Here is an 18,896-nt window from a genome sequence, read left to right as displayed (position 1 = left end):
AGGCATTTGTCATCAGCTACTTCCGGGTTTAACAAGGTGCACAAGTGGAAAAACATTGACTGATAACTTGGACATTTCTGAATTTTGAGTATGTATCAGAGTCAGTTTGTTCTGAACACCAATAGGCCTATTTGGATTTATGCAAATTTCACACACATTTCATGTAAATATATTCAAATGTAGGCCGTAGTGATTGTTCAAATTCAACACCGGAAATGATATTTTCTCCGTGTTACCTTTAAAGTAAACATCAAGTATTCGTATCTTCTTCAAAAGGTTTTTATGAAAAAGAGGGGGGCGTTCATTGTATTTCCGAAACATATGCCTCAATTACCCTACTCATGTTATTCTAACATGACTAGCTTTCAGAACTTGTATTGTTTCCGTAGGCAAGTAGGGAGGATGAGGTCCAGCACATACATTAATTTAAGAGAACAGGGCCCGACTTGGAGAATGTCACCCTGGTAGGAGATGGTAAATAACTATTGGATCTTTATGGCATGATCCATGTTCTCAGTTATTAAGATCGTTGAAGGCTAAAACGGTACCGATTTCATCTGGCTAAACTTCTGCATAAGGTTAAGTGAAAACAGCACCTTATGTTTATAGTAAAGATAAAATATGATTTATGTAGTTACATTTATGCTTTAGTCATTGGTAACATTGATTCTCTTTTTGGCACCATATTTTAACACACTGACACAACACTAATATCATTGTCATCTATTTATGTTTCTATATTTCCTGCCATATTTCAGTGTAGTTACTACTGGCATGCACAAAAGCATCAAATAGTCAGTACCCGGGTACCCAAGTTACCTCTGTCAGACCTACAGAATCAGTAATTCTCTTGTGCTGTTGACCATCTGAACTAGCATATATACTCTTATATTACTGTAAATACTTTACCGATATTAAATAATCACATAGTTACGGTCTTCATTGTCTAAGCAGAGGCTTATGCTGATGCCTAAATATTTATGTCAGAAATGTTGGGTACCCTTCCTTTGTCTGTCTAGTTTTCTTCAGTAGTAGTTTTCTGATTGGATACTAACTTGAAATTTCATGTTTTCAATCACATCTGTAATGTGACAAATGCATCTCGAACAACAGAGGAGAAAAGCTTCTTTATTCCTGCAAATTTCTTTATAACTACCTACTGTACTCCAGTACCAGATTGGATACAAACAATAATTTCGGCGAAATTGTATGCAAAGTTATCGGTAGATCGCACAACTCACCGTTATTTACAGCAACCACAGTCAGATTACCGCTATTGATGCCTTGAAATGAACTTTAGTTGCAAGAAAATGGATACACATATCATAAATGGTGTACCATGACTCACTAAAAGTCATATTTGAGGCAAGTTTGACTATTAAATGTCAGCATTATGTTTTCGCAATCGAAATACATGTAACTTCTTTCAGTGGCATTTAGAAGTTGGTCTGATGAAGTAAGACGATTTCTATGGAGGAACAACTTCTTTATTACAATTAGTGCGACGTTTCGGTGTAGATCCTACCACCTTTATCAAGCAAGTGATGGATAGTGCTTACTTACTTACTTTGGAGATTTAACGTGTGCTTTCCGACTGATGCGTATTTCGCACACGGGCCCGGCCAGGCCAATTAATGTGTTTCCGAAAGGGGCGAAAGTGGTGTGTGCAACCCAAGAGGGGGCTTTAGGGGTTGCTTATATAGAATTTGGGAATTTTGAGATTTGGAATAGATGCCGATAGGATTGGGGAGGAGAACTAAGGGAGCTGGGTATGGTGGATGTTTGTTTGTTTATGTAATTTTGATTTGGTAGATTATAGTGTTTTTAGATGCGTTTTATTAGTTCTGTTTTGATTAAGAATACGCCTAAGGCCTTGAAGTTTTCTAGTTTATTTTGTGGGTTTAGTATTGCTTCTAGAGTGAGAGCCTTGTTTAGATTGAGGGTGGTTTGTAATGCGGTTCGATGTGTTAGGTAGTGTGTGCAGTGGATGAGTGCATGTTCTGGGGTTTCTAGTTGTTTGCAGTGTGGGCAGTTACCTGTATAATGTTTTTTAAATTTTTTAGGTGGTTATTTAGGTTGGTGTGTCCTGTTTGGAGTTTAGTGATTACTCTGTCGATTTTTTTTGATGGATGGAGAATTTTTGGTTTGGTTAGTGGTTTGCTGAGTACTTTTTTGATTTGGCTATTTGAGTTTAGATATAGGTTACGCCATTTTTTGGTGATTTTTTGCTTGTTTACGCTTTTAATTTCTGATTTTGAGATGGGTAAGTTTAAGCTTATTTCTGGGATTTTGAGGGATAGTTTAGCTGCCTTATCAGCGTTTTCATTACCGTATATTCCTACGTGGGCGGGTATCCACAAGAAGGGTATTTGTTTGCCTGCCTTAGTTAGGTCGTTGGAGCTTTTAAGTATTTGATTTATTAATTAAGGTCGGTTTTTGGTATTTTTGTTTTGGAGGGCTTGTAGTCCACTTAGGGAGTCGGTAAGTATTAGGATTTTTTTGTGGTTTTTGGATTCTTGATTATGGAGGGCTGAGGCCATGCCCATTAGTTCTGCCGTGAATATTGATTGGTTGTTTGGGAGTCGGAAGGATTGTGTGGTTTTAGTTGGTTGTGTGGTATGGACTCCGAAACCTGTGTGTTTGGAGGTCGGATCTGAAGATCCTGGATAGTGCTAAACAACATAGGTATATATACTTTAACATCAAAGTTTATACAGTAAATGATTGATGGACACAGAGAGCTTATTAAGATAATTGGAAGCCAGTGGATGACTAATGAACACAGAGTCAACAAGCAGACTGATAGAGATGATGGAAGCCAGTGGATTAATTGGATGGACATAGGGATTTAGCAATTAGGTGATGGTAAGCAGGCGGGATGTAATAGCCTTGGTCTCTGTTCATTGCTGGCTGGATCCTTTTGATACAGATGGCTTCTAAGAGTTTCCTGATTTTGTAGTCCGATTGATTGTTGGCCAGGATCTTGATGTTGTTCCACTGGATGTTGTGGTCGGGGTGGGTTTGGGTGTGGTCGGAGATGGCTGATTTTGAGTAATTTTTTTGTACTGAGGTCTTGTGTTCTTTTATTCTAATGGGTAGGGGCCTGCATGTTTCACCTACATAGGAGTCGCCACAGTCACATTGTATGTGATAAATGGCACCAGCTGGGTCTTCTTTCTTTGATGTACATGATGTAGGGGGCTTGCCATTGGCACTGAGGATGTTCTGGATTGTCCTGCCTCTGTAGAATACTGTATCAATGTTGGCATGGTGTTTGAGCAGTCTGCAGATCTGGTGGCTGGCTGTTCCTATGTAGGGAAGACTGATGACAAACAGGGCTGGCTGTTGTCGTGGAGGCCGCTCTCTGGCTTGATAAAGGTGTTAGGATCTACACCGAAACGTCGCACTAATTATAATAAAGAAGTTGTTCATCCATAGAACTCGTCTTACTTGAAATACATGTAGCACGGGAAGCCCCTACGGTGACTGGTCAAAATCGTTCCATACATAAAAAATTATCCTGCATACCATCTGTACCAAAGTGCTACACTTATGGTTCTTATAATTTTAAGTATATATGGTGGAAGCTGCAACTAAAATAACAGGATATTGGAGTATATTATTCCTGATGAAATAATAATTTCAGATACAATTTCTTCCGACCATTGCATCAAAATTCTTTGAAGATCTATCACTGGGTACGTTTTAACTGAATCACCGGTAGATTGGGAGGAAACGTATGCACAGCTGATTGCTATTTCCGGCTTAGTTTACGAGAAAATACACACGGTAATCTTAATCTCTGCATAAAAAACAATGTCTTGGAGAGCAGGAAATACATTTTAAATGGTAAATCATCATGTCTAGTGATGTTTTATATCAAAGTTCATACTTTTACTGACCAAGTTTAATATACCTGTTTATTCACCTGAAGTCGTTGAAGGGATATGATAACGCTCATCAATTATTTGGACCCCAAAGGTAGTGTTGTTTGTATTTTAAAATGTCCGGACAGAAAAATTTAAATGTCCGGTAGGCAATATTTTAAATGGAAAGTACAGACTGTCATGTAAATCTTCTAGATGGGCACTTATTTACATCTTGTACACTGATGTGTTACATGGAAAGTACAGACTTTCATGTAAATCTTCTAGATTGGTATGGTGTGCTTATAAAGATTACAGTACAGGCTGGTCTAGAAGTTGGTTGGGGGTGGGGCACTTGATCGTGCTAAGATAGAGAAGACAGTATTCTAAAGCTGCTCCTGTCTTGAAGTATTGTCTCCTAGGGCTGCTTGTGTATCACTACAAGTATAACATGTTGGACGTGACATTTGTTCACTGACTGCAACTACCAACACATGTATATGACATACATATTTTCCACACGACCTTGATGACAGCATTTGTACAGAGTTTGAGGCTGCAAGTCTGGCCGTTGCCCTTGGCATCACTTTCAGTAGGTTTCAATGTCAGTATATTGACAATTATTAGCTGAGTTTACTACTAGACATGATAAACCAAATAGAAATTACAGGCTGCCATCATAGAGCTGCAGTACTTCTGAGTGAGGCGTTAAACAACAAAGAAACAAAGAAACAAAACACTTTAGCCTGTCTTCAAACTCGTGGCTTAAGTCACAAACTGATGTTTGTTATATAAACATGATAGTCCTGAAGAGTTGGCCAAACATTGAGGATATGTGTTTGTTTCAGCATGTTTAGAGATTAAACATGAATTACTTCTTCATTTCTGTGTTTCAACTTGTTATTCATATATTAAGTGTTGTGTTTATCAAAACTCCTACACATATAATTAATATGTTTTGGTTGTGAAGTGTGAAAACAGACATTAATATTGGATTGTTGTTGCTTGCTTTATCATGTTAAAAATGAACATAGATTTGCTATGGTAATTGGTTCATACATCTCAAATCTTGCTTTCATCTTATGATATATTTCTTGCATCCCATAACATCTTGTACTATTCATCTTAACTTCTGTCTTCAATGCCATTTTCAAACCAGCACCACATATTTCTGTTACTGTGGATACATTATTCCTATCTACTGTTACCATGGTTACAAATTTGTTGTCAACTGTCAACCATGGTTACATTATTCCTGTCGACTGTTTGTGGTAACCATCATCGTGGTAAGTTCATTCATTGATAACCCATTATCTTTTCCAGGTGTCTGTCAAGATGACTTTAATGGAATTCTTCGGGTGTACATTCATTGCCTTTGGTCCCCCATTGGCAATGTTTGTTTTCACTATTGCCAGGGATCCCCTCAGGGTCATTGTACTGATAGCAGGGTAAGTGAATTGACAACATTCAACCAGGATAGCAGGGTAAGTGAATTGACAACATTCCACCAGGATAGCAGGGTAAGTGAATTGACAACATTCAACCAGGAAAGCAGGGTAAGTGAATTGACAACATTCAACCAGGATAGCAGGGTAAGTGAATTGACAACATTCAACCAGGATAGCAGGGTAAGTGAATTGACAACATTCAACCAGGATAGCAGGGTAAGTGAATTGACAACATTCAACCAGGATAGCAGGGTAAGTGAATTGACAACATTCAACCAGGATAGCAGGGTAAGTGAATTGACAACATTCAACCAGGATAGCAGGGTAAGTGAATTGACAACATTCAACCAGGATAGCAGGGTAAGTGAATTGACAACATTCAACCAGGATAGCAGGGTAAGTGAATTGACAACATTCAACCAGGATAGCAGGGTAAGTGAATTGACAACATTCAACCAGGATAGCAGGGTAAGTGAATTGACAACATTCAACCAGGATAGCAGGGTAAGTGAATTGACAACAATGAACCAGGATAGCAGGGTAAGTGAATTGACAACAATGAACCAGGATAGCAGGGTAAGTGAATTGACAACATTCAACCAGGATGCAGGGTAATTCAAGCAATGTCAAGTATTTTATTTTTATTTTTTTATGTTTCTGTCTCGCCTGTTTTGTTGTGTAGATATGACCCGTGATCTTGGTTAGAATGGGTCTTCAACTACCCATGCAACTAACGGGATCGGATGGTTAAGCTCGCTGACTTGGTTGATGCATGTCATTGTATCCCAATTGCGTAGATTGATGTTCATGATGTCAATCACTGTATTGTCTGGTCCAGACTCGAATATTTACATTGTGAGTGCAGTGTTAAAACAAACAAACAAAAACAAATGATGTGTAGATATGTCAAACCATTTATCATGTTTATGAGAGGTATTCTGAATGTTTTCTTCTAATTTCTATGCCAATCCAATTATTATCTTTATGACTTCAGGGCATTCTTCTGGTTGCTAGCGCTGCTGATATCCTCCATACTGTGGTACGCTGTGGTTCCCCTCCAGAATGATCTGGCGTTCGGGCTGGTTTTCTCAGTCATTTTCCAAGAGCTGTTCAGATTCCTCTTCTACAAACTTTTAAGGTAAAGATTGCCTTTCAACGGTCTCCTATAATGCTTCACCTCCACGGTACAGCCTTCGGTCCTGATCCCGGTGTTGCCTGTTCAAGGTGTTCTGTTGTCAAGTAGAAGAGACGGAAGTGATTTAAAAAGTTGCAAGTTTTGGAATTATTAGAACACCAAATGCATACTGATGGCTGTGAATTTATGTGAACATGGTGAAAGTTGTTATGTTAATAATTAGAAAAAAACATCCAACTGTCTCTAAAATAATCCTTTTGACAAGAGGTGGATCGTGATTTTTTACTGCTCGATACAAGTATCGAACACACTCAACCACTAAGTAGAAAATATCAATTCTTACCTCAAATGTTTGCTTTTATAACTGTTACACGAAGCACTAATTAGTAGTGCAAGTTAATTGTGAAAAAGTCAATATTTTCATCTGTAAATCGTTAGTGTGTCAGGAATTTTGCAGTCCTGTCTCAGAATAAGATGGCTTACTGACCACAGATAAGGGCACATGCAAGTATTGTGTAATGTATTGGATAGTGAGTAAGGTATTGTGATGTTTATCAGATCGCACAGTTGGTGTATGGTCCCAGCCCTATTTCTGACACACTTGTGCTTACCAGGTTATCATACAGCATGAAGGAAACCATTATCTTACCTCCATGTCAGATTATTGAGAGCTGATTGGTTCACATGTTCTTGATAAAATATATGTACCCTGCCTGGGAGGGGAATACATTTCTGAGTGGGAGAATAAATCCCTTATACCCCGCTGGGAAGATAAGAGGCTGCACGTGGATGTATGAGTTTGAGAATAAATCCCTTATACCCCGCTGGGAAGATAAGAGGCTGCACGTGAATGTCTGAGTGGCAGGATAAATCCCTTATACCCCGCTGGGAAGATAAGAGGCTGCACGTGGATGTCTGAGTGGGAGAATAAATCCCTTATACCCCGCTGGGAAGATAAGAGGCTGCACTTGAATGTCTGAGTGGGAGAATAAATCCCTTATACCCCGCTGGGAAGATAAGAGGCTGCACGTGGATGTCTGAGTGGCAGGAGAAATCCCTTATACCCCGCTGGGAAGATAAGAGGCTGCACGTGGATGTCTGAGTGGCAGGACATGTTGTTCATGTGTCAATGAAAGTCATGTGACACAGTGCAAGTTAACCTCAGCTTAGTTGTACAGCTGTTTTCTATCAATTTTGAATTTGTTTTAATTCTTTTACAATGGCAGATATAAAATGTCAATAAGATAAATTTGTTGTAGCAGTATCACTTGGGGTATATGCAGTTTATGTGTCCCCAGTTAGGTTTTATACCACTTGCCTCATGCTCAAACCACATGTACCACACGGGATACTGCTACAACTTATAATGTTAGAACCCGTGAAGCTGTCCCCTGATGTGATCTGCACACACTCACCTGGTGTCTTACCTGGATGTTTTGAATGAATTGATTGATTTATTTGATCTTATTTAACATTTTGTTGTGTATATTCCTTGTTTCCAGGAGGGCTGATGAAGGCCTTCAGAAAGTTAGTCTGACAGCTCAGACAGAAAACGTCACGCCTAAAGACATCTCCAATAAGCACATCATGGCCTATGGTAAGACTCATGCATTGATGTGTGTTATATAAATCAAAGATTTGCCTAAGTGATGTGTAGCAGAGATTTGATAGACTTGGTAGCTATGGAAATATCCAGATCATTGGTCTTAATTCAGTATGGGTGTAGGCCATAATTGGTTCATAATTAAATACTTCAACTCTTGTCTTTTCTAAATAATAGTTAACTGATAATTCCACACAATATTGTTCCAAGACATTATTTCACTTTTGTAACCCAAAAATTGTGTCAGAAAATAATTGTACATCATCTGCAAAAAGCGGTAAAAACAACTGAGTCAATTCATGATGTAATTGTGTACCTGGATAACATGAAATTTCTAATTCATTGTCTGAATCAATGATAATTATGTAAAACAGAAACAGAATTAAAACACATCCTTGGCAAACACCATCATTACATTCAAAAGTTTCCTCTGAAAATGTATGATTAGCTTTAGCACAAGATTTTATACTATCATAAATGGATTTAATAGATCCAAACATCTTAGGAGAAATGTGTTTTTGTTTTAATACTAACCAGAGTTTGGCTCTGTCAACTGGATCAAACACCTTAGAAAAAATTGAATATAATATACTTTTCTCTTTTGACAACATAGATTTACAATAAAATGCAAAATGAAAATATTATCAGTACATGAATTGCCAAAAACATGTGATTCAGTACTTTATGTGATGCAGTTCACCAGAAGTCTAGTCTATTATTTAATATTGCAATGTATGACAAATGTTATATTTGAGATAACACTTTCTTAGTTAAGTACAGATAGTACTTTTTTGGGTTCAGTCCCATCCGTGATTTGAATCCACACTGCCAGAGTGAGGCACCTAATCGCCAGCACACAATGTCAGCCATCTAACCCACTCAGCCACTGAAGCTTCCACAAAAATGAAAGTCTGACAACTGGTAGTCGAGATGATGTAATTTGTGTACCCCTCTGACAAGTCATACAAGTGTGCTGGCGATTAGGTGCCTCATTCTGAATACTAAGAAAGTGTTATCCCCAAATACCATACATTACATTTGACTTTCTGAATGTGTGTGTTCATTGCTCTGTATGATTTACTAAAAACACTAAGTACTGTACTTCATCTATGATTTGAGGCAGAATGGAAATCAATATCAATGAAGATGTGGTTTGGTTAACACTCTGTTACACATAATAGATTCTTGACCAATGTGACTTTGATTGGATTACAGTGTCTGGTCTAGGCTTTGGCATCATGTGTGGGGCGTTCTCCCTCATCAACGTGCTCGCAGACATGGTTGGTCCAGGCACAATTGGTATCCATGGAGATTCTCACCTCTTTTTCCTCACGTCAGGTAAATATCTTACCAACCTGTTACCCTGTGGCGATTCCAAATCACTGTATCTCCTGCTTTCAATCCATGGTTTGCCTGCTCCAGATTGATGTATTAGTCACCATGATATATGATATATTAGTCACCATGATATATAACGTATTAGTCACCATGATATATAACGTATTAGTCACCATGATATATAACGTATTAGTCACCATGATATATGATGTATTAGTCACCATGATATATGATGTATTAGTCACCATGATATAGTTGACATATTCATGACTATTACATTCAACAACTTTCATGAATTCACACACGTTCATGACAGTGCCCTTTGCAACACTATACCTTCTCTGTTGCAGTGTTCGTGACTGTGTGTTCCCCACTGTGACACTATATATTCTCTGTTCCAGCGTTCCTGACTGTGTGTTCCCCACTATCACACTATACCTTCTATGTTGCAGTGTTCCTGACTGTGTGTTCCCCACTATCACACTTTACCTTCTCTGTTCCAGCGTTCCTGACTGTGTGTTCCCCACTATCACACTTTACCTTCTCTGTTCCAGCGTTCCTGACTGTGTGTTCCCCACTATCACACTTTACCTTCTCTGTTGCAGTGTTCCTGACTGTGTGTTCCCCACTATCACACTCAATATTCTCTGTTGCAGTGTTCCTGACTGTGTGTTCCCCACTATCACACTCAATATTCTCTGTTGCAGTGTTCGTGACTGTGTGTTCCCCACTATCACACTCAACATTCTCTGTTGCAGTGTTCGTGACTGTGTGTTCCCCACTATCACACTCAACATTCTCTGTTGCAGTGTTCGTGACTGTGTGTTCCCCACTATCACACTCAACATTCTCTGTTGCAGTGTTCGTGACTGTGTGTTCCCCACTATCACACTCAATATTCTCTGTTGCAGTGTTCGTGTCTGTGTGTTCCCCACTATCACACTCAACATTCTCTGTTGCAGTGTTCGTGACTGTGTGTTCCCCACTATCACACTCAATATTCTCTGTTGCAGTGTTCGTGTCTGTGTGTTCCCCACTATCACACTCAACATTCTCTGTTGCAGTGTTCGTGACTGTGTGTTCCCCACTATCACACTCAACATTCTCTGTTGCAGTGTTCGTGACTGTGTGTTCCCCACTATCACACTATACCTTCTCTGTTGCAGCGTTCCTGACTGTGTGTTCCCCACTATCACACTTTACCTTCTCTGTTGCAGTGTTCGTGAATGTGTGTTCCCCACTATCACACTATACCTTCTCTGTTGCAGTGTTCGTGAATGTGTGTTCCCCACTATCACACTCAATATTCTCTGTTGCAGTGTTCGTGACTGTGTGTTCCCCACTATCACACTCAACATTCTCTGTTGCAGTGTTCGTGACTGTGTGTTCCCCGCTATCACACTCAACATTCTCTGTTGCAGTGTTCGTGACTGTGTGTTCCCCGCTATCACACTCAACATTCTCTGTTGCAGTGTACGTGACTGTGTGATCCCCACTATCACACTCAATATTCTCTGTTCCAGCATTCCTGATTGTTCCCCACTATCACACTAAACATGCTCTGTTCTAGACTGTGTGTTCCCCACTATCACACTATATATTCTCTGTTCCAGCGTTCCTGACTGTGTGTTCCCCACTATCATACTATACATTCTCTGTTCCAGCGTTCCTGACTATTCCCCACTATCACACTATGTATTCTCTGTTCCAGACTGTGTGTTCCCCACTGTGACACTATACATTCTCTGTTCCAGTGTTCCCCACTATCACACTATACATTCTCTGTTCCAGTGTTCCTGACTGTGTGTTCCCCACTATCACACCAAACATTCTCTGTTGCAGACTGTGTGTCCCCCACTATGACACTATATATTCTCTGTTCCAGCGTTCCTGACTGTGTGTTCCCCACTATCACACTAAACATTATCTGTTCCAGACTGTGTGTTCCCCACTATGACACTATATATTCTCTGTTCCAGCGTTCCTGACTGTGTGTTCCCAACTATCACACTAAACATTATCTGTTCCAGACTGTGTGTTCCCCACTGTGACACTATATATTCTCTGTTCCAGCATTCCTGACTGTGTGTTCCCCACTATCACACTAAACATTCTCTGTTCCAGACTGTGTGTTCCCCACTATCACACTCAACATTCTCTGTTGCAGTGTTCGTGACTGTGTGTTCCCCACTATCACACTCAACATTCTCTGTTGCAGTGTTCGTGACTGTGTGTTCCCCACTATCACACTCAACATTCTCTGTTGCAGTGTTCGTGACTGTGTGTTCCCCACTATCACACTCAACATTCTCTGTTGCAGTGTTCGTGACTGTGTGTTCCCCACTATCACACTCAATATTCTCTGTTGCAGTGTTCGTGTCTGTGTGTTCCCCACTATCACACTCAACATTCTCTGTTGCAGTGTTCGTGACTGTGTGTTCCCCACTATCACACTCAACATTCTCTGTTGCAGTGTTCGTGACTGTGTGTTCCCCACTATCACACTATACCTTCTCTGTTGCAGAGTTCCTGACTGTGTGTTCCCCACTATCACACTTTACCTTCTCTGTTGCAGTGTTCGTGACTGTGTGTTCCCCACTATCACACTCAATATTCTCTGTTGCAGTGTTCGTGACTGTGTGTTCCCCACTATCACACTCAACATTCTCTGTTGCAGTGTTCGTGACTGTGTGTTCCCCGCTATCACACTCAACATTCTCTGTTGCAGTGTTCGTGACTGTGTGTTCCCCGCTATCACACTCAACATTCTCTGTTGCAGTGTTCGTGACTGTGTGATCCCCACTATCACACTCAATATTCTCTGTTCCAGCATTCCTGATTGTTCCCCACTATCACACTAAACATGCTCTGTTCTAGACTGTGTGTTCCCCACTATCATACTATACATTCTCTGTTCCAGCGTTCCTGACTGTTCCCCACTATCATACTATACATTCTCTGTTCCAGCGTTCCTGACTGTGTGTTCCCCACTATCATACTATACATTCTCTGTTCCAGCGTTCCTGACTGTTCCCCACTATCACACTATGTATTCTCTGTTCCAGACTGTGTGTTCCCCACTGTGACACTATACATTCTCTGTTCCAGTGTTCCCCACTATCACACTATACATTCTCTGTTCCAGTGTTCCTGACTGTGTGTTCCCCACTATCACACCAAACATTCTCTGTTGCAGACTGTGTGTTCCCCACTATGACACTATATATTCTCTGTTCCAGCGTTCCCGACTGTGTGTTCCCCACTATCACACTAAACATTATCTGTTACAGACTGTGTGTTCCCCACTGTGACACTATATATTCTCTGTTCCAGCATTCCTGACTGTGTGTTCCCCACTATCACACTAAACATTCTCTGTTCCAGACTGTGTGTTCCCCACTATCACACTAAACATTCTCTTTTCCAGACTGTGTGTTCCCCACTATCACACTATATATTCTCTGTTCATGACTGTGTGTTCCCCACTATCACACTAAACAATCTCTGTTCCAGACTGTGTGTTCCCCACTATCATACTATATATTCTCTGTTCCAGCATTCCTGACTGTGTGTTCCCAACTATCATACTATACATTCTCTGTTCCAGCATTCCTGACTGTTCCCCACTATCACACTATGTATTCTCTGTTCCAGACTGTGTGTTCCCCACTGTGACACTATATATTCTCTGTTCCAGCGTTCCTGACTGTGTGTTCCCCACTATCACACTAAACAATCTCTGTTACTGTTTGTGACTGTGTGTTCCCCACTATCACACTAAACATTCTCTGTTCCAGTGTTCCTGACTGTGTGTTCCCCACTATCACACTAAACATTCTCTGTTCCAGACTGTGTGTTCCCCACTGACACTTTATTCTCTGTTCCAGCGTTCCTGACTGTTCCCCACTATCACACTATATATTCTCTGTTCCAGTGTTGCAGACTGTGTGTTCCCCACTATCACACTATATATTCTCTGTTCCAGCGTTCCTGACTGTGTGTTCCCCACTATCACACTAAACATTCTCTGTTAGTGTTCGTGACTGTGTGTTCCCCACTATCACACCAAACATTCTATGTTCCAGCGTTCCTGACTGTTCCCCACTATCACACAATATATTCTCTGTTCCAGCGTTCCTGACTGTGTGTTCCCCACTATCACACTAAACATTCTCTGTTAGTGTTCGTGACTGTGTGTTCCCCACTATCACACTATATATTCTCTGTTGCAGTGTTCCTGACTGTTCCCCACTATCACACTATATATTCTCTGTTGCAGTGTTCCTGACTGTTCCCCACTGTGACACTATATATTCTCTGTTCCAGCGTTCCTGACTGTGTGTTCCCCGCTATCACACTATATATTCTCTGTTCCAGTGTTCGTGACTGTGTGTTCCCCACTATCACACTAAACATTCTCTCTTCCAGCGTTCCTGACTGTTCCCCACTATCACACTATATATTCTCTTTTCCAGCATTCCTGACCCTGTGTTTCATCTTGCTGCACACATTCTGGGGTGTCATTTTCTTCCATGCCCTGGACAAGAAGCAGTATGTGGTGGTAGCCGGTGTTGTAGCCTCACACATGCTGGTGTCCTGCCTGGTGAGTGCTTGTCTTGTATTCCTCATGTCCATCTGCATTATTTCATCAAGGTTGTACAAGCTCAACCCCAGCATGTGACACCTTCGTTACACTCTCGGTAACATCGCTGACATCAGTGTGGAAGTAGCCATAACAAGAATCTTGAAATTTGTCTTTGAACCCCCAAAGTAGTCACATTTTTCGGGGGCTTATGTCTTTAGGAATGCCATCATAGTGAACTTTGAAAAGGTTTACGACTGATCAGATTTCACAGATGAATTTACGTTTAGTTTGTTTAATCAGATTGGTTCGAGATTGCAGACGAATGGAAAATTAACCTACTTCCCCCTTACATTCCTATGATACCAATTGCATCATAATTGAAATGAAATAGAAATTGAAATTGGCAAACAAAGAAAATAATTTAGATGGGGTAAGAGTATTAGCCGTCACAACACTTGTTTGTAAACATTATGGTCTGTTGGTTGAAAGTTCAACTCCGGGCATAGTTGTGGCCACCCAACACAGAGGGGAGCTTTGACTGGTGGTAGCGATAGTATTGAGACCTCTGTGAATGGGCTATCGCTGTGAGGAGCTTGAAGGTTGTAATGCCAAGGGCAGGTACCTCTTGCTGCACATCAGTGGCATGCACAGATGTGTTTCTGTGATGAGGGAATCTGCAGTGTTTATTTACATTTTGTATGCTGTACTAAAGTTAAGACATAAGTTAAGGTGTTAGAAGGGGAGAGGATGGACATATGTTGACTTACTTAGCATTCTTTACTGAACAACTTCCATAGACTTGAGGTAGTGTGTCGATGGGTGTATCCAAGTAAAGTCATGAGAGCTGCTCTTTGACACAATATGTGACTGGCTGATGATGTGTCATAGTTCCCAAATGACATGGACCTTTCAGCAGCCCTATATACAACAGTGGAAATGCCTTTAGGTTCCTCAATGTGCCAGTCAGGGGAAGCTACTTCAATCTGCTAGGAGGTTGTAGGAGGCATTCATTTCACCATGGTGGGAAGTTTCAGGAAAAGGTGTTTATGCGGCTGGTTCTGTGTTTTTTGCTTGTAATTCAATCACCTTTCTATTTTATGACACATTTTGGAGGCATAGATGTCCCAATCGTCGAGGTGGTGTATTTGCAGAATAACATCCCTTTAGTGGCCAGGATCCAGTGATCATGGGCTTTATATCCTGGATTCACCCTAATTATTTTCCTTGGTTGGCAGCAGATTACCCATGCTCAGGGGTTTCACCAAACTGGTAAACGTTTAAGACCTGCATTAGGACCTGCTTTCCCCCACAACAAGCTGAAACATAATTTAGCTGAAACATTGTTCAAAGCAGCATTAAACCCAACTCAATTGGCATCAATATAATTCTATTACTGATTGGTCATTGTTACACTATTGCTTTAGCAACCTTGTCACGCACTTATTTGATGATATTCCTGTGTTGCAGTCTCTTCTCAACGAGAGGACAAAGTACCGCCCGGAACCACTCTACCTCGCCAGCATCGTGCCAGCTTACTTCATTATGATCCTCATGGCCGTCGTGGCCTTCTTCGTGGCAGGCGGGTCTCTCCAGAATGTACAGAATGCCTTCAAGTGCAGGAAAGGGAGATATGAAATGGAATGAAGAATGGTGTAGGATGATCCTATTCCTCAAAGCATGGAAGAGTTATCATGTGAAATTATCATTATGAAGCTAGGCTCTGCACAATCTGTTGACACCTTTTGAATTCTTTTCCCTGAAAATTATGTTTGTATATTTCCTTCTTTTCTGGAAACAGACATCTTCTTTGTTTACATACAGAGAATGAAGATTTTTGTCCTGGCTTACAGGCACTTGATGACACCCAGGAACAACTTCGGAATCCAGAAACAAGACCTGCCAAACTATGTATTTCTTACACTAGCCAGGCCAGCCCAGTGGTCTAAGGCACCACAATTGGCTGTGCAAAGTCTGACACTTGATTCTCTGGTTCTGGCTTCAAATATGAGAATGACCCCAGATGTGATCCTTGGTTTGTTGGTAACATGCTCAGTAAACCTCGACCACTGGTGTTCTTATAAGGAATAATGTGCGGCTTATTAAGGACAAGGTGTTTTGATTTATTTCATATTTGAATTTTTTTTTTTTTTTATTATATACAAACTCTCTGTACCAATGTGGCACCACATTTAAGTCATGGGGACAGTCAGTCCTGTATTCAGAAGCACATGTCCAGTGAGCTCTTGCAGCATGAACCTATATGAGATATCATTGATCCTGGTGACTACGTGACAAGGAGTGTGGCCTGGCTGGCTGGCCGCTGTGTGGAGCAGCATGCTCCTCATGTGGAGCCTTCATCATGTTGATGGGCAGATCAATATTTTCTGTAATTTCACATTCATATTTTGACTAATGTATATATTCCATTTTAATTATTTTGTTCCCAGCAATTGTACAGTGTTGTATAATGAGTGTTTTGTTGATTGTTTGTATCCATTCATGGACTGTGATGAGGACACACCTTTCTGTCTGTGGATGTTTTGTATGTCCGGCACAGCAGATATGTTTGCAATCAACCTATGTACAACTGCAACTAAAAGTGTTCTTTGTACCATTATAGAGATTATGTTAAGACTTAGTATTTTTGGACATTTTGGTCGTCAACACAGCGTCTGTAATGATTATAAGGATCAAACCGCTGTCTTTTCCATTATCTTTACAGAGAGGTGTATGATTTGGATCACCGCAAACTTGAACAGATTTATTAATGGCAAACTTCAAATGACTTCAAACTTGAAATAGATGCCATTTGTCCCTAACATTATTAAATATTTGTTGCGTTCCTCAAAGTCAAACATCTTTTATCTTCCTTTCCAATGACTTACCTTTCCCAAAACACCAGTTGTATGCTACACAGTCTCATTGGTTCACAGGGACCAACAATTAACCCTTCTCCTGGGGACTCTGGTGTCCAGTGGGATGCGATGCAGGACAGTGTCGGTATCAATACAGACCTACCCATGTTTCTTGGAGCATCTTTGTTCAATGTTCACCTTAGGATTGAAAAATCTGGATGTATCAGAATTATCTTTGTTTTCTTATTATATTATGTCCCTTGAATAGGAATTCATTGAAATGTATGTGGTCCCATGTTGTTATTTTGAAACTGGTCTATTGTGTTGAAAGTATGGGTGACCCAGTGTTCCTACCTGTCTGTCTGTGGGTTCCAACACAGTTGTAACCCCTGGAAATGGTCTTTCGTTTGAATGCACCCAACTCATAGTATTCAATATCTGTGACCCATGTCATCTTTGGGCTTTCTTCCCAGATTGATATCCTACTTATTTGACTGAAATACTTTTATATTTCCAATGTAACTCACTCTTTCCATGGTCGAAGTAAATCCAGATTTTGAATTACAGCTTCAGGAATTTCAATGTACTCAGCATCTTCCCGAGGCAAGGGAGATAACTGACCATAACAGTCCAGTTTCCACCCTTGCCGAACTAGGATGGAATTCCGGAGTTATAGTTTGGCTGGACAAACCAGTTTATGCATAGTCCAATCAAAATTGCGTAATCAACTAGTCACCAAGTTCATAAACAACATGGATTTCAAAGTGCAGATTTCGGTCGACTGCAGGATTTCCAAAGCATGTGTTCAATGAGCTGGTCATCGACGGATATTTTCAAAATCTTTTCATGTTTTAAATCAAGGTGCTCAAGTGATTTTGCACACCTCGCAAGGTTTTGTAACAATATAGATTGTGATTATCGATCAGATTTTCTTGACTGAGCGCTGCCATTTTGTTTGAAGCATATGCAAGTGATAAGATAGGTGGACTCTTATTGGTCAATAGGAGGGACATAGAAGGGACTTAACTCGTAATATCCACTGGTGGCGCTACGATTGAGCCACGAAATTGCGGCGTAGTTTGGCGAGGGTGGAAACTGGAGTTTCAGTTAACTCCCTTGCCTCAGGAGGATGTGTCCTCAGCTGTTGTGTAATGCAGTGAGAGTTGATATTCAGGAGCACATCCACAGCTATGTCAGTGCTCAGTTTGTATATAGATCACTAGGTCTAGTCACTCTCAGGAGAGATTCAGAGGAATGAGACTTTCAATACAAATATGGTAACAATTCCTTCAGCTCTGTGTACACAATTGTTTGAATTGGTAAGAAAAGTAGAGAAAATCAATATATATATTTGAATATTCATTTATTTGTTAAATACATACAAACATAACAATTCTAGATGAACCTAGATGAAGCATTATGTGAGTGCATAAGAAGGGCAGTTCTGTGTCTTAGTTGCAGATAGCAACTGAATGTTTTTATAAAAATTAATCCTGTGGTCAATACCAGTTTGCTAAATGTAGTATTGATTTGCTTGTCAATGCAAAAAACCAAACTTAATCCTTATGTTTGCAGAGGTAACTCTAAAGTCTGCGCTTGTTTGTCCGTATTTCCCCTTGCCAGTGTTCACTGGACATTGAGATCCGTTCTAGTGATGTGTTAGGATGTGCTTTTGTTTCATATGGTGAAGTTGTATTGATAGCGTTAAACATTCCACAAGAATGATGTAATTGTATTTTGATAAAGATATTTCTGAGTAAATAAAGTGCTGTGTATATATATCATTTACTGTTATTGATACAAACACAACATTGACTAATGCAATAAAATGCTGAAAAAAAGAATGAAACAAACAGTTAGGTACTCAGTTCCAGTAAATGACATTATACCTGTCATGTGTAGCACTGAGAAATTGTGTCTGTGTAGTGAAGACCATCTTTTACAAGCTGTAGTGACATACAACATTAAAATATAGTGTTAGAGAGACTAATATATTTCCGTTTGCTCAGACCATAGATTGTTTATTGTACATAGGAAAAATACTAAGGTAGTGAATGCTAATACAA

General features: G+C 40.2%; 1 protein-coding gene across 1 annotated transcript; it reads left to right on the top strand.

Annotated features, from left to right (window-relative positions):
- Window positions 1-18,609, top strand: LOC124145799 (gamma-secretase subunit Aph-1-like). The gene is made up of 7 exons (XM_046515718.2): window positions 1-88; window positions 5,190-5,314; window positions 6,309-6,452; window positions 7,952-8,046; window positions 9,268-9,390; window positions 13,866-13,993; window positions 15,443-18,609. The coding sequence occupies exons 2-7, from the start codon at window positions 5,202-5,204 to the stop codon at window positions 15,617-15,619; spliced, it is 780 nt and encodes a 259-aa protein (XP_046371674.1). The 5' UTR covers window positions 1-88; window positions 5,190-5,201; the 3' UTR covers window positions 15,620-18,609.
- The last annotated feature ends 287 nt before the right edge of the window (window positions 18,610-18,896 follow it).

This window comes from Haliotis rufescens, unplaced genomic scaffold (genome assembly GCF_023055435.1).
Source record: "Haliotis rufescens isolate VD_foot unplaced genomic scaffold, xgHalRufe1.0.p SCAF_6, whole genome shotgun sequence".
NCBI classification, from domain to species: Eukaryota; Metazoa; Mollusca; class Gastropoda; order Lepetellida; family Haliotidae; genus Haliotis; species Haliotis rufescens.
The sequence above is the reverse complement of the archived record's forward strand: the minus strand, read 5'-3'. Positions and strand labels throughout refer to the sequence as shown.